Source organism: Hemiscyllium ocellatum, chromosome 25 (assembly GCF_020745735.1).
Source record: "Hemiscyllium ocellatum isolate sHemOce1 chromosome 25, sHemOce1.pat.X.cur, whole genome shotgun sequence".
In the NCBI taxonomy this organism is placed as follows: Eukaryota; Metazoa; Chordata; class Chondrichthyes; order Orectolobiformes; family Hemiscylliidae; genus Hemiscyllium; species Hemiscyllium ocellatum.
The window spans coordinates 7228440-7242624 of record NC_083425.1 but is presented as its reverse complement, the minus strand read 5'-3'; the positions used below and the strand labels follow the sequence as shown (position 1 = coordinate 7242624).

Here is a 14185-nt window from a genome sequence, read left to right as displayed (position 1 = left end):
GTTGCTGGAAAAGCGCAGCAGGTCAGGCAGCATCCAAGGAACAGGAGATTTGACGTTTCGGGCATAAGCCCTTCTTCAGGAATGGCTTATGATTCCTGAAGAAAGGCTTATGCCCGAAACGTTGAGAAAAGGTTGACAGGAATGTTGCCAGGCTTGGAGAGTTTGAGTTATAGGGAGAGGCTGAATAGTCTGGGCCTATTTTCCCTGGAGCGTCGGAGGCTGTGGGGGGTGACTTTATAGAGGTTTATAAGATCACGAGGAGCATGGATAGGATAAATAGACCAAGTATTTTCCCTGGGATGAGTGAGTCCAGAGGTAAAGGGCGTATGTTTAGGGTGAGAGAGGACAGATTTAAAAGAGATCTAAGGGGCAATGATTTCATGCAGAAGGTGGTGCATGTATGGAATGAATTGCCAGAGGACGTGGTGGAGTCTGGTACAATTACAACCTTTAAGAGGCATCTGGTTATATGAATAGGAAGGGTTTCGAGGGATTTGGTCCAAATGTGAATAGATCAATTTAGGATATCTGGTCAACATGGATGAGTTGGACTGAAGGGTCTGTTTTCATGCTGGACATCTCTACGACTCTATGACTGTCTTTGCTGACTGTATGCTTTCTGTGGAGAATAAAATACCACTGTGTTCTGCTATAAAGTGTGTTTCTTCAACAGGAATTGTCTAACACAATTGAAGAATTTAGACTATTATCTGTTGAATGTGAACTTTCCTTACCTATATCGGCTGTAATGCCATTTCTATCCCATTAGTTTAAGTGGCGAGGAAAGTGCACAATTATTTTATAATGCAAGATGGCATGAGAAAGGAACTATCGCGTTATAACAGAACTGACTGTACTGCCGCCTTGTAATCGTCCTTTCTACTTGAAGAGACAACAGCTGTATGTATTTTTGAGAGCTCCAGCCAAAGTAATTATTTCTATGACCTGGCCATTAAATTCTTTTTAATTTATGGAACAACAGATGTTCAATACCATATTTTTGTATCAGAAATGCCTGTGTAAAAAGCAGTGCTTCACTGTTTCACAAATAATTATTTAAACGTGACATTTTGGAGGACAGGGCAAAATTCCAGCCCCAATTTGGAAAGATTTCACAGTGAATGTACGGAAAGGCATTCTGTTCACATATAATACTTTGCTGATTGTGTTTATAACAAAGGATCAAATTGTTCTGAAATGGTGGAGAGAGCACTAACTGAGGGTCAGGGTTGCCCTCCTATCATAAAAATCTTCTGGGTATTTTTAACCATTAAGCGAACAAATTGAACTTGTTCAGGGATGTAGACTCTCATTTCACTTTCCAGCAATGAGGTCAGGATTAGTTCAGCAATGATGTGGAACAAAATTTAGGTAACATTGAGCCAGTTGTTGATCTCTTACCTGACTTTAATCAATCTACTTAGAAATGGGAACCAGGCACAAAAACAATACACTCAAATGAAAAAAAAAGAAAAAGCAGAGAACTACATCTGGTGAGCCTAATTTAGTGGTGAGTAAGTTGTTGGAGGGGATTCTGAGAGACAACATCTACATGCATTTGGAAAGGCAAGGACTGATTAGGGATATCAGCATGGCTTTGCGTGTGGGAAATTGTGTCTCACAAACTTTGATTGAGTTTTTTTGAAGAGGTGGCCAAGAAGGTAGATGAGGGGAGAGTGATAGATGTTGTCTGCATGGGCATTAGCAAGGCCATTGATGAGGTACCACATGGTGATTAGTTATTAAAGTAATATCACATCGAATCTAGGGACAGCCAGCCAATTGGATATAAAATTGACTTGACATTAGGAGACAGAGGGTGGTGGGTTGTTTTTCAGACCGGAGGCCTGTGTGCAGTAGTGTGATGGAAGGCTTGGTGCTGAGTTCACTGTTGTTTATCATTTATATAAGTGATTTGGATGAGAATATTGGAGGCACATTAGTACGTTTGTGGATAACACCAACATTTGTGGTGTAGTGGACAGAGAAGGAGATTATCTAAGAGTAAAATGGAATCTTGAACAACTGGGCTAGTGAGCTGAGGAATGGCAGGTGAAGTTTAATTTAGATAAACATGAGGTGTTGCATTTTGGCAAGACAAACAAGGGCAGGGCTTACATAGTTAAGGGTGGGACCCTAATGTGTGTTATCAAACAGAGAGACTTACAGGTGCAGGTGCATAGTTCCTTCTTAGTGGCGTCACATGTAGACAGGGTGTTGCAGAAGGCATTTGGCACACTTACATTCATCAGTCAGCATTGAATACTGGAATTGAGATGCAAGTTACAGCTGTACAAGACATTGGTGAGGCCACATTTGGAGTACTGCATACAATTCTGGTCACCCTGCTGTAAGAAGAGTTTTATTAAACTACAAAGGATGCAAAAAAAAGTGCTACTGAGACTGGAGGGTTTGTGTTACGAAGAGGGGCTGGATAGAGTCATAGAGATGTACAGTATGGAAACTGTACATGCCGACCAGATATCCCAATCCAATCTAATCCCACCTGTCAGCACCCGGCCCATATCCCTCCAAACCCTTCCTATTCACATACCCATGCAAATGCTTCTTAAATGTTGCAATTGTACCAGCCTCCACCACATCCTCTGGCAGCTCATTCCATTCACGTACATGAAAAAGTTGCCCCTTAGGTCTCTTTTATATCTTTCCCCCTCTCACCCTAAACCTATGCCCTCTAGGTCTGGACTCCCCGACCCCAGGGAAAAGACTTTGTCTACTTATCCTATCCATGCCCCTCATAATTTTGTAAACCTCTATTCAGTCACCCCTCAGTCTCCGACGCTCCAGGGAAAACAGCCCCAGCCTGTTCAGCCTCTCCCTGTAGCTCAGATCCTCCAACTCTGGCAACATCCTTGTAAATCTTTTCTGAACCCTTTCAAGTTTCACAATACCTTTCCGATAGGAAGGAGGCCAGAATTGCATGCAATATTCCAACAGTGGCCTAACCAATATCCTGTACAGCCGCGACATGACCTCCCAACTCCTGTACTCAATACTCTGACCAATAACGGAAAGCATAGGGCAGGGACTTTTTTCCCCTGGAGTATTGGAGGCTGAGGCGTGAACTTATAGAGCTTTATAAAATCATGAGGGGCATAAATAAGGTGAATTGCCAAAGTCTTTTCCCCAAAGAAGAAAAGTCCAAAACTAGAGAGCATTGGCATAAGGTGAGAGGGGGACCTGAGGGGCAACCTTTTCTGCACAAAGGTTGGTGCCTACATAGAATGAACTGCCAGAGGAAATGGTAGAAGTGGGTACAATTACAACATTTAAAAGACGTTTGGGCAGGTACACGGATAGGAAGGGTTTTGAGGGACATGGGCCAAACGCAGGCACGTGGGACTAGTTCAGTTTAGGAAACCTGGTTGGCATGAACAAGCTGGACGAAAAGTGTTGTGTACCTCTATTACCTTATTTTGTGCTTCATTTAATTGTCATGGTCAGAAATATGTTAATTTAGATTTTCAATGAACTATAAACTAAACATCTGAACTCAAGTTCTCATCTATCTCATGCTTCAGCTGCATGTTTGGACTTGCCAATCCAGAGAATATTGTGAAGTTTGAACTGACTCATTGAGAGTATTTCATGAAGTGCATAGTTGATATGACTGTTGAATGGGGAATGTAGCATTCACAATATAGATAGTGCATTTATTTCGGTGTTTGAATTTAAATTGCCCTTTTTGAAAAGACTGGAAACAAAATCTGATATAGAATGTGCTATAGAAAGTTCTGTAGCAAGGAATGAACTATTCAGTGAATAGGTGTACCCATGAGCCTGTCGTTTAACGAACAATTGCAGGAAAAGTTTGCTTAACTGGTTGTTTGCATCAACAGAACCAAATGGTGAAAGAACTGGAGGCTCGTGTACAACAGTTGACCATCGAGGCCGAGAATAGCACTTTGGTGCGACAGAAACTAACCCAAGCGAAAGGAGAGCTAGAACAGCGCTGCCAGATGATATGCTTGGAGCTGCAAGAGTTAAAATTAAAGTAAGTAATGTCCAGAAAACTATGGGAAATGACTTCCTTCAACAAGAATATTCCATTATGTACTTTATGAATACCTTCAGAGTAAACTGGAGAGATTTTCCTTCCTTACTGTTTTCTCATGTTGCACCTGACCTGGGAATGTTTTTCACTAACCCTAGGTAATTTTCTCACATTTGTAGGTTACCGTTGACTGGAAACTCAATTGACTGGGGTAACTTTCTAAAGCTTGTTCACCATTTAGAAGCCACAAATCAGAAGGGGGTGGCACACTAGCTCAGTGGTTAGCTCAGTGATTAGCCAGGGACCCAGGGTCGATTCCAGCCTTGGGCAACTGTCTGTTTGGAATATGCACATTCTTCCCAGATCTGCGGGAGTTTCCTCCACATGCTCCGGTTTCCTTCCACAGTCCAAAGATGAGAAAGGTTAGATAAATTGGCCATGCTAAATTGTTGGCAATATTCAGGGATGTGTAGGTTGGGTGCATTAGTCAAAGGTTAAATGTAGGGGATTGGGTGGTGACTCTTTGGAGGGTCGGTGTGGACTTGTTGGGCCGAAGAACTTATTTCTGCACTGTAGGGATTCTAGAAATTAAAAGAGAAAAAAAAGTGTGATGGAATAATCTTGATTTGCTTGGCTGAATGTAGTTCCAACAATGGTCAAGAAGCTTGACACCATCCAAGAAACAGCAGCACACCTGATTGGCACCCTATCGAATACCTTTAATGTTCGCATCCTCCACCACCAATGCACAATGACAGCAGTGTGTCCCCTCCAGGAAATGCATTGCTGAAACTCTGCAAGGCTCCCTTGACAGTTCCTTCAAAGTCTGCAACTGTTACCACTTAGAAGGACAAGACCAGTATGAGAGCACAATCATCCATAAGTTCCCATTTGGTTAGACACTATTTTGATTTAGGACATATTACAGTTCTCTCACTAACTTCGATCGAAGTCCTGGAAACACCTCCCTAACGTCATTGTTGGTGCACCAGACGGACTACAGTGGATTGAGACAGTGGTTCACTACCACCACCTCGAGGGCAATTAGGGTTGTTTGATAACTGCATCTGGTGACAAAAAAAAAATTTGAAGGAACTGTATTGTAATACTAGAAGAGAAGGATACAAATGGTACACCATAATTGGCAGACTATTCTCAAAATGTTTTTTTTTAATGTATGGCAATTGTTGCACTTGAGGGCAACTGTCAAGAGAATGCTTATGTGGCAGAATTGAATTTAAGTCCTATGAATAAGGCGAACCTTGCTGAAATACATTAGATTAAAAAAAAGTATGGGGGTAAATTAAAAATGCTCCACCAATAAAATGTGTGCCATTATCCAGTAAAACATTGGATAATGCTTTGTCAAAAGAATGTGAAGTGCAGTTCTATGTAGGACAGTGGATACCTTAATAATATACAGCAATCTTAAAAAAAGGAAGCAATGGAGAGTTATGGGGTAGAGCTTTTCAGAGCTTGGAAGGTAGGTACCTGAAAGTTTGGCCATCAATGACACAGCAGTTAAAATTGGGGATGTAAAAGGGCCTGAATTACAGAAGTGCGATATTGAAAAGGGTGTGAGCACCTGAACTATGAGCACGTACAGATCATTCAATCTTTCTAGCTTGCTTCTCCATTCATTAAGATTATTGTTGATCTGATTGTAACCTCTAGTTCACATTTTTGTGTACCCATGAAAACCTTTTACCCCTTTGAGAATTCTTGTTAACAAGAATTTGTCAGGACTCTCCTTCCACCTGTTTCAGGAAGACAGTTCCAAACAACCATGACCTTTTGAGAGAAAAACATTGCCTAGTGTCTGTTCTAAGTGGACGACCCCTCATTTTAAACAGTGACCCCTAATTCTAAATTGTCCCAAAAGAGGAAACATTCTCTTTACATATATCCTGCCAAGACCCACATAGAATTTTAGGTTTAAATCAAGTTTTTTGGTTCTAAAGGAGGTTATAGGGATGGTAAAGGCTGGATGGGTTGGTGGAACTGTAACTTTTTGAAAACAAACAAAAGTAAGACTTATACAATTAAGAGTAGGCTTTGAGAGCAGTGTTGTAAAACAGAGACCGAGGGGATCAAGCGCATAGTTCTTTGAATTTTGCATCTCATATAGATAGGGTGATTAAGAAGGCACTTAGAATTCTCGTCTTCATTGCTCAATCCTTGGAGCATAGGAGTTGGGACGTTATGTTGAGGTTGTAGAGGATGTTGGTGAGGCCTCTTCTCAACTGCTGTGTCCAGTTATGGTCTCCCTGTTCTAGAAAGGGTATTATTAAACTGGGGAAGGTTCAGAAGAGATTTACCAGGATGTTGCTGGGAATGAGTTAATAAGGAGAGGCTAGACAGGCTGGTCTTTTTTTCACTGGAGCATGGGAGGTTGAGAGATGACCTTACAGAGGTTTATAAAATAATGGATGGTATAGATAAGGTGAATGGCAGGCGTCTTTTCCCTAAGCTAGGGGATTTCTAGACTGGGTAGCACATTTTTAAGGTGAGAGGAGAAAAATTTTAAAGAGACATGAGGGGTATTTTTTTTACACTGAGAATGGTTCATGTGTGGAATGATCTACCAGAAAATGTAATGGATGCAGTTACAGTTACAATGTTTAAAATACATGATAAGTACATCAATAAATGTTTGGAGAGATATGGGCCAAGTGCACGCAGGTGGGACTAACTTAGTTTGGGATTATGGACTGGTCGGCATGGACTGATTGGACCAAAGGGTCTGTTTCTATGCTGTATGACTCTATAATGAAATAATTATTTTGCTTCTGCCTCCATTTAAAAGCTGCAGAAATTCTGTTAGAAATGCTAGGCAACTGAAAATGTTTTTGATTCCGGAAAGGTTCCTGCTGAACGGAAAATAGCAAATGGAGACCTGCTATTTAAGAAATAAGGAAAAGGAAGAATGTAGAACTGTAGACCTACTAGTTTGAGGTCAGTAAACTATTAGTATATGTTATACGGCACGTGATAACTAGACAGAAAATAATACTAAAATTGGACTGACCAATGTGGATTGGTGATAGGGAAATGGTGTTTGTCAAAGCTATTGGAGTTTTTTGAGAATATTACTTGTAACATAGATAAAGGAGTGCTAGTATGGTGTATTTGTATTTTTAGAAGGATTTTGGTAAGATACAATTAAGAATTGATTCATAATCAGAAGGGAAGGAGTAGGAATGAAGAGTCATTCTCAAAATGGTAGGCTGTATCTAGTGGGATAGCTTAAGTGTCATTGCCAGGGCACAACTGTTCACAATTTATTCAACTAATTTGTATGTGGATATCAATTGAAATATTTGCAAAATTGCAAATTAGGCAAAACTAGGTGGGAATGTGAATAGTGAATAAGATTTCAAGCTGATGTGGATAAGCTGGAAGTGGGTATGGTAGATGGAATATAATGTGAATAAGTGTGAATTTATCCACTTAAGAAACATTATGCCTTTCAGTTATTTTTCTAAGTGGTGAGAGCTAGGAAATGTTGGTGTCCAAAAGGATCTGCATGTCCTGTACGTGAGCTCCTAAAAGTTAGCATTATAACAATTTTGGGCTTAGTCACAAGAAGATTTCAGAACAGCGGTAAAGATGTAATGCTGCAATTTTAAACAGCTTTGGTCAGGCAGCACCTAGAGTATTGTGTACATTTTTGGTCTCCTTATCTACTTGCCGTAGAACGAGTGAAATGGAGGTTCACCATGTTAATCACTGGGTTGGCGAGATGGAATAGTTTTATGAGACGATATTGAGGAAACTTGGCCAATATTCTGGATTTTTTTCACGAAGTAAGGCATGATTTTATTAAAACTTAGAAAATTTATATAGCATTTGATAAATTTCATATGAACAGGAGATTTTCCATAACTAGGTAAAAACAATGATTGCAGATGCTGGAAACCAGATTCTGGATTAGTGGTGCTGGAAAGGCACATCCGAGCAGCAGTAAAATCGATGTTTCGGGCAAAAGCCCTTCATCAGGAATACAGGCAGAGTGCCTGAAGGGTGGAGAGATAAATGAGAGGAGGATGGGGATGGGGAGAAAGTAGCATAGAGTAAAATAGGTGAGTGGGGGTGGGGATGAAGATTATAGGTTAGGGAGGAGGGTGGGGGAAGGTAGCAAGAAGTACAGTGGGTGGATGGGGGTGGGATGAAGGTGACAGGTCAGAGAGGAGGGTGGAGTGGATAGGTGGAAAAGAAGATAGGCAGGTAGGACAAGTCATGAGGACAATGCTGAGCTGGAAGTTTGGAACTGGGGTGAGGTGGGGGAAGGGGAAATGAGGAAACTGCTGAAGTCCACATTGATGCCCTCGGGTTGAAGTGTTCCGAGACGGAAGATGAGGCGTTCTTCCTCCAGGCGTCGGGTGGTGACAGAGTGGCGGTGAAGGAGGCCCAGGACCTCCATGTCCTCGCTGAAGGTCATCATTTTCAGAATGAGGGGTAGACCATCTAAGACTAATATGAAGCGGAATCCCTTTATTCAAAGGGTGGATTTAGAATTCTCTACCTCGAGCATTGTGGAAACTCAATGAACATGTTCATGTCTATAAGCAATAGATTTCTGGAGACTAATTGCACCATGAGCTATGGAGATAGTGTGGGAAAATGACATTGAAGTAGATTATCTATATTACTTGGGCAGGCTTGATGGTGTGAATGGCCTATTCCTGTTTCTAAATCTCCTACCATCAATTAAGGTTAACAGCAAGATCCTGAAAGATGTGAGCCATTTTCTATACCTTGCAAACCTTGTAGATGACAAAAATTATGTCTGGGGTGTCAGTTCAGCCTTTGGCAGACTAAGGAAAGAATATTTGAGTAACAGGATCTCAAATGCAAGACTAATGTTATAGTTTACTGGGCAGTAGTAATCTGCATGCTTGTGTACTCCAGAGAGGTAGGGTTAGGGTTTGGACAAGGTGAGAGATTTGGACAACCTCAAGCAGGCATCTCAAAGTACTCAAGAAGTACCACTGAATGCTTTCCAAGATTCTTCAAATCCATCAGCAAAAATGCAGTCCAACAACAGAATTCTCTCCGAAGCCAACGTATCCAGCATTGAGGTGCTGTTCACAAAAAAGCAGCACCACTGGGTGGGATATGTCTTTCATAATCATAACTTCTGATCAGCCTGTATTCTTCTACTTTATTCAAAGTTTAGTATTCCGTTAGCCTTTTTGGTTATTTTTTGCGCCTGTTGATAGTTTAATATATGAACAATCCACTTTTTTCCACTGTTTGTAGTTTTCACTATTTACATAAAGTGGATGACTACATTGAAATTTGTATGCCACAGCTTTTTCCATTCGTGTAATCTAACCGTACATTTTAGTAATCTTGTTCTTCCATCTATACTACTTAAAATGCCATCTATTTTTGTGAAATCAATCATTACAAATGTGTGACTTCTTACCTATTGACTCAGCTGTTAGTGAATACAGTGAATAGTTGACACCTCAATTTGTAGTTTGGTGAGACACCGCTGTTCTCATCCTACTTATTACAGTATCTGGGTATTGTCTCTTTAGTACTGCTTGACATACTATACTGCATGGGCAGAAATTTCCTCCAAGTAACTTTCCATCTGGGAAATTGTCTTCCCAGTTATTGTCTTCAGTCCTTGTCACAAAATCAGTTCCTTAGGGTTCCATCCATCTCCAATGGAACTACCTGAAGCTAAACCAGATCCTTCCTAATCTTAATGTCACATTCAGTCCAGAGATCAGTTTCTGACCATATGTCCATGCTATCACTATGTTTACCTATTTCTACTTCTGTAACACCACTTGATTCCATCACTTCCACAGCTCATCTGATGAAACTCGATTCCATGTCTTTGTTACTTTGAGACTTGAATGTTTCAACACAAACCTGACCAGTCTCCCATCTTTCCCCATTTTACTCGCTGACAATTGACAGCTAAATTCTCAACTGCTTAAGAACCTGAGTTTTGGTTTTTTCTCCTTAAACCTCTCATCCTACTTCTCATTCTGCCTTTTAAAATATACTTGAAATCTTACCTCTTTATAATCAATCCTAGTATTTCCTTATGTGGCTTGGTGTCACATCATGTTTGATTAAATACAGGTGAGGTGCCTTGAAATGTTTTATCAAGTTAAATGCACAACACAGAAATAAATTGTTTGTGTTATAGCTTTGACTTTTTCTCAACCATCTTAACAGCATTAATAATGAACACTTTATTCTATTCCCTCTTGTACTTGAATTGCCACCAGGTACTTTTTTTTACATCCGACCTGTTTATTTTTTTCTGGTGCTTTATCTCTCAAATATTAAATTGAAAGGTTTGTATTTAGCTAATTTTGAGCTTCTACCTATGAATAAGTTTAAAGAAATTCTGTTTCTTTGAAGTCAGTTCTTCAATCATCTTAAATCTCAGTTTGACTAAATAATTCCAGAAGATAGAAACTGGACAATTAAATTACTGCTCAATGAGGTTAATAACATAAACGCAATTTGAATTTATCCTTTAAATACCAGCTGTTTGAAATGTGGCTGCATTTTTCATTCTAGTGCAGAAGTGCATTTGTGGTCCTCAAACAGAAATAATGTGGTTTGATATGGATTTGCACATTCATCCTTTGATCATTTATGATTCTGATTTGGTCTAAAACCAGACTTTTTAATTTTTTTTTGCTTGAGGCCAGTTATAATGTGTGCTTCAAATGTGTTCAATCAAATGTTTAAAGATGATTGCAAAATGCACAACAAAACAGTATTATGTGCAGTTTTGAATTTTGTTTTTTTTTCTCCTTAAACGTCTCATCCTACTTCTCATTCTGCATATTAAGGGAAGGGAACAGGTTATTGTGAAGAAATGTGCCTTAGAGCAATTTAATGAAAATAAAAATAATTTAGCACTTGGCTATAAATCAATTTCCATAAAGTTCATATCACCTGGTTTTCCTTCCTTTCAACTATTGCCTGTATATCATAAGCAGTTATATGTAGTTTACGTGAACACATTGCAATTTCAAATCCTCCATTTTGTATTATTGGTCCCAAAATTTAATCATCTAGTGGTAATACAATCGATTTTTTTCAGCTGCTAATCTAGTAGTTTGACTACCACACACATACACACACTTCATTGTCAATACAGTGTATGTACATCACATATACAGTATATACAAAGACATATTTGGGGGTGTATGGTTTTAAAAAATCTTATTTTCAGTCTTTTAACAGTTGAGTTCTATTTACATTTGTAATTTTGAAAAAATAAATTGAGTTTAAATATGTTATATTTAAAATGTGTATTGAATTTTTATGAGAAAATTAAAATCCTATACATAACAAAAATAATGTAGTTGCACAATAAGTTTCTGTCTATATGACTGTCAGGCACTGTTCAAATTTACTACAGTACTTCTGGTCCATTATTAACTTGCACATGTTATTCAGTAACCAATCAATAATCTGTTAAATAAATAGTGTTTAAGTTGCAAATCTTGTGCATTTCCATAAGCCTCACTCTTTGAATGTGTGTTAGATCAAGAAATAATTTACAGACTTGAAGTATTCTGTTCCTAGATTATTCAGATGACATTTATTAAAAACAAGGAAAGCTAGACATTCATTTGGCCTTTTGCGACTTTGGGGCACTCCAAACAGCTTTACAATTGATGATGTACTTTTGAGGTATAGTCACTGTTGGAACATGGTGAATTTGAACACTGCAAATAGTCATGAGATAATGTGCCAGATAATTTGATTTTGTGTTGGTGTTAAAGGGATAAAATTTGGCCAGGATAGTTGCCCTGCTTTTGTTCAAAATAGTGTTATGTGATCATTTGTATGTATCTCTGGACACTAATCAGGACTCAATTTAATGTCTCATCTGGAAGAAGATGTCTTGTGAAAAGCTCCCTGAGCACTGCACTAGAGTATCAGCCTAGGAAATTGTGCTCAAGACCATACTTGAATCCACATTCTTCCAACTTGCTGTGTCATACTTTATTATAAGATTTGATCCTTAAGCTGTGAAGCAGCCTTCTTACAGCAATCTTCTTTGCTGAATATAACATTTTCCTCGAGTGTGATGGCTAGCACAAGGGGACATAGCTTTAAATTGAGGGGTGATAGATACAGGACAGATGCCTGAGGTAGTTTCTTTACTTAGCGTAGTAGGGGCGTGGAATGCACTGCCTGAAACCGTAGTAGACTTGCCAACTTTAAGGACAATTAAATGGTCGTTGGATAAACATATGGATGAAAATAGAATAGTCTAGGATAGATGGATTTCAGATTGGTTCCACAGGTTGGCGCAACGTTGAGGGCCGAAGGGCCTGTACTGCGCTGTAATGTTCTATGTTCTAAAGCATTGTCTTTGACAATATTTCAGTAAAACTGGTAAACCATACAACAGCAATTGGGTTTACAGAACTCTCTGAAAGTGTTTAGCTTCTTGTTTAGTGATAAAGGTTTTACTCCTCTATATGACCTAATACCAATCAAGCAGCATCATTTTAGACTTTAACAATGATCTGTGGAAAAATCTGCCAGAACCTGGCATTGCTTAAAGATTGTGTCAAGAAATCACGCTGAAGATAAAGAGAAACTTTGTAATATGTCATTAGTAGTTATTTGTTTTCTTGCTCCCTTAGAAAGAGTTCCCTTCAAAAGGAAAAGCAGCAGACGTTGGAGGACCATGAGAAAACTGTCAGACAAATGCAAAATAAACATGACTGTGAACTCAACTACTTAAAGCAAGAGCATGCACACTCAGCAGCCAAGGTATACAGATACTATCATCTCCCTTGCCGAGCACGTGTTAAAAAACAGCATTCATTCATTTAAATTCACAGTTTATCAGCCTTTGATATGTAAAATTTATAACTTTTTCAAATTGAATGTAATGAAAGTTACAAATATAACCACCATAAGAAGGTAGGGCGTGGCACAAAAGAGGAAACTATAAGCCGGTTAGCTGGACGTCTGTCTTGGAATTAGTTGGAATGGATGATTAGGGAGGTTATATTTGGGTACTTGGAAAAAGTTAAGGTAACTAGGGGAGTCACCATGGTTTGAAGGAAACTATGTTTATCAAATATATTGTAAAGAGTAGCTTGCACTGTGGGTAAAGAGTAACCTGCTGATACACTGTACTTGGAATTTCTGAAAGCATTTGCCAAGATTCCACTTAAATGATTATTGCGTAAAGTAGGAGCGCATGGTATCATGATTAACATAAAAACATGGATAAAGACTTGTTGGGCTGGCAGAAATCACATACAGATTGGCATCATATAACAAATAGTGTCTCATGGGAGTGTATTCTGTGTTCCTCAACTTTTTATAATTTATATCAATGACTTAGATGAGGGGAGAGAAGGCATGATGACTACATTTGGAGATGATTGCTCACCAGAAACCAGGACTGCCATACAAGATGATATTGGGCAAATGAGCCTGTGTTAACTAGAGTTTCAAAGAATGAGCAATGATCTCATTAAAATCTACAAAATATTTAAAGGGACAGGGTAGGTATAGGTAAGTGGTTTCTTCTGATTGAGGTGCAGAATTTAAAATTAAGGGAATACCACTTAGGACTGAGATGAGGATTTAGTCAGAGATGGTGAATCTTTGAAAATCTCTACTCCGGAATTTTATAGAACTCGATATTGTTGTTATATGTTCAAGGTAGAGATTGATAGATTTCTGATTATCAATTGTCCACAGGGTTATGGGGATAGTGGGTATAAGGCATAGAATTGTTTGATCAACCATCATTCTATGGAGGAGCAGGCTCAATGGGTCGAGTGTCGTATTCCTGTTCTTATGATCCAAAGATAGATACAAAGGTTTGTCATGTAATGTTCACAACAAGGGTAATATGGATAGGTTAGAACATAGAAAAGTACAGCACAGAACAGGCCCTTTGGCCCATCATGTTGTGTCAAGGATTAATCCTAATGTAAAATAAAATAACTTAACCTATGCATCCCTCAATTCACTGATGTCCATGTGTATGTCCAGCAGTTGCTTAAATGTCCCTAATGACTCTGCTTCCACCACCACCGCTGGCAACGCATTCCATGCATTCACAACTTTTTGCATAAGGAACCTTCCTCTGAGTCCCCTCTATACCTTTCTCCTAATGTCTTAAAACTATGACCCCTCGTGCCAGTC

The 14185-nt window shown here is 39.1% G+C and overlaps 1 protein-coding gene across 4 annotated transcripts in view; it reads left to right on the top strand.

Annotated features, from left to right (window-relative positions):
* The window catches only part of cep112 (centrosomal protein 112), a 572452-nt gene that overhangs the window by 230419 nt on the left and 327848 nt on the right, over positions 1-14185 (top strand). For all 4 annotated transcript variants that reach the window (XM_060844726.1, XM_060844724.1, XM_060844725.1 and 1 more), the window contains 2 exons: positions 3861-4015; positions 12661-12790. In XM_060844726.1, coding sequence (XP_060700709.1) covers positions 3861-4015; positions 12661-12790 — 285 coding nt within the window. The remainder of the gene's footprint in view (positions 1-3860; positions 4016-12660; positions 12791-14185) is intronic.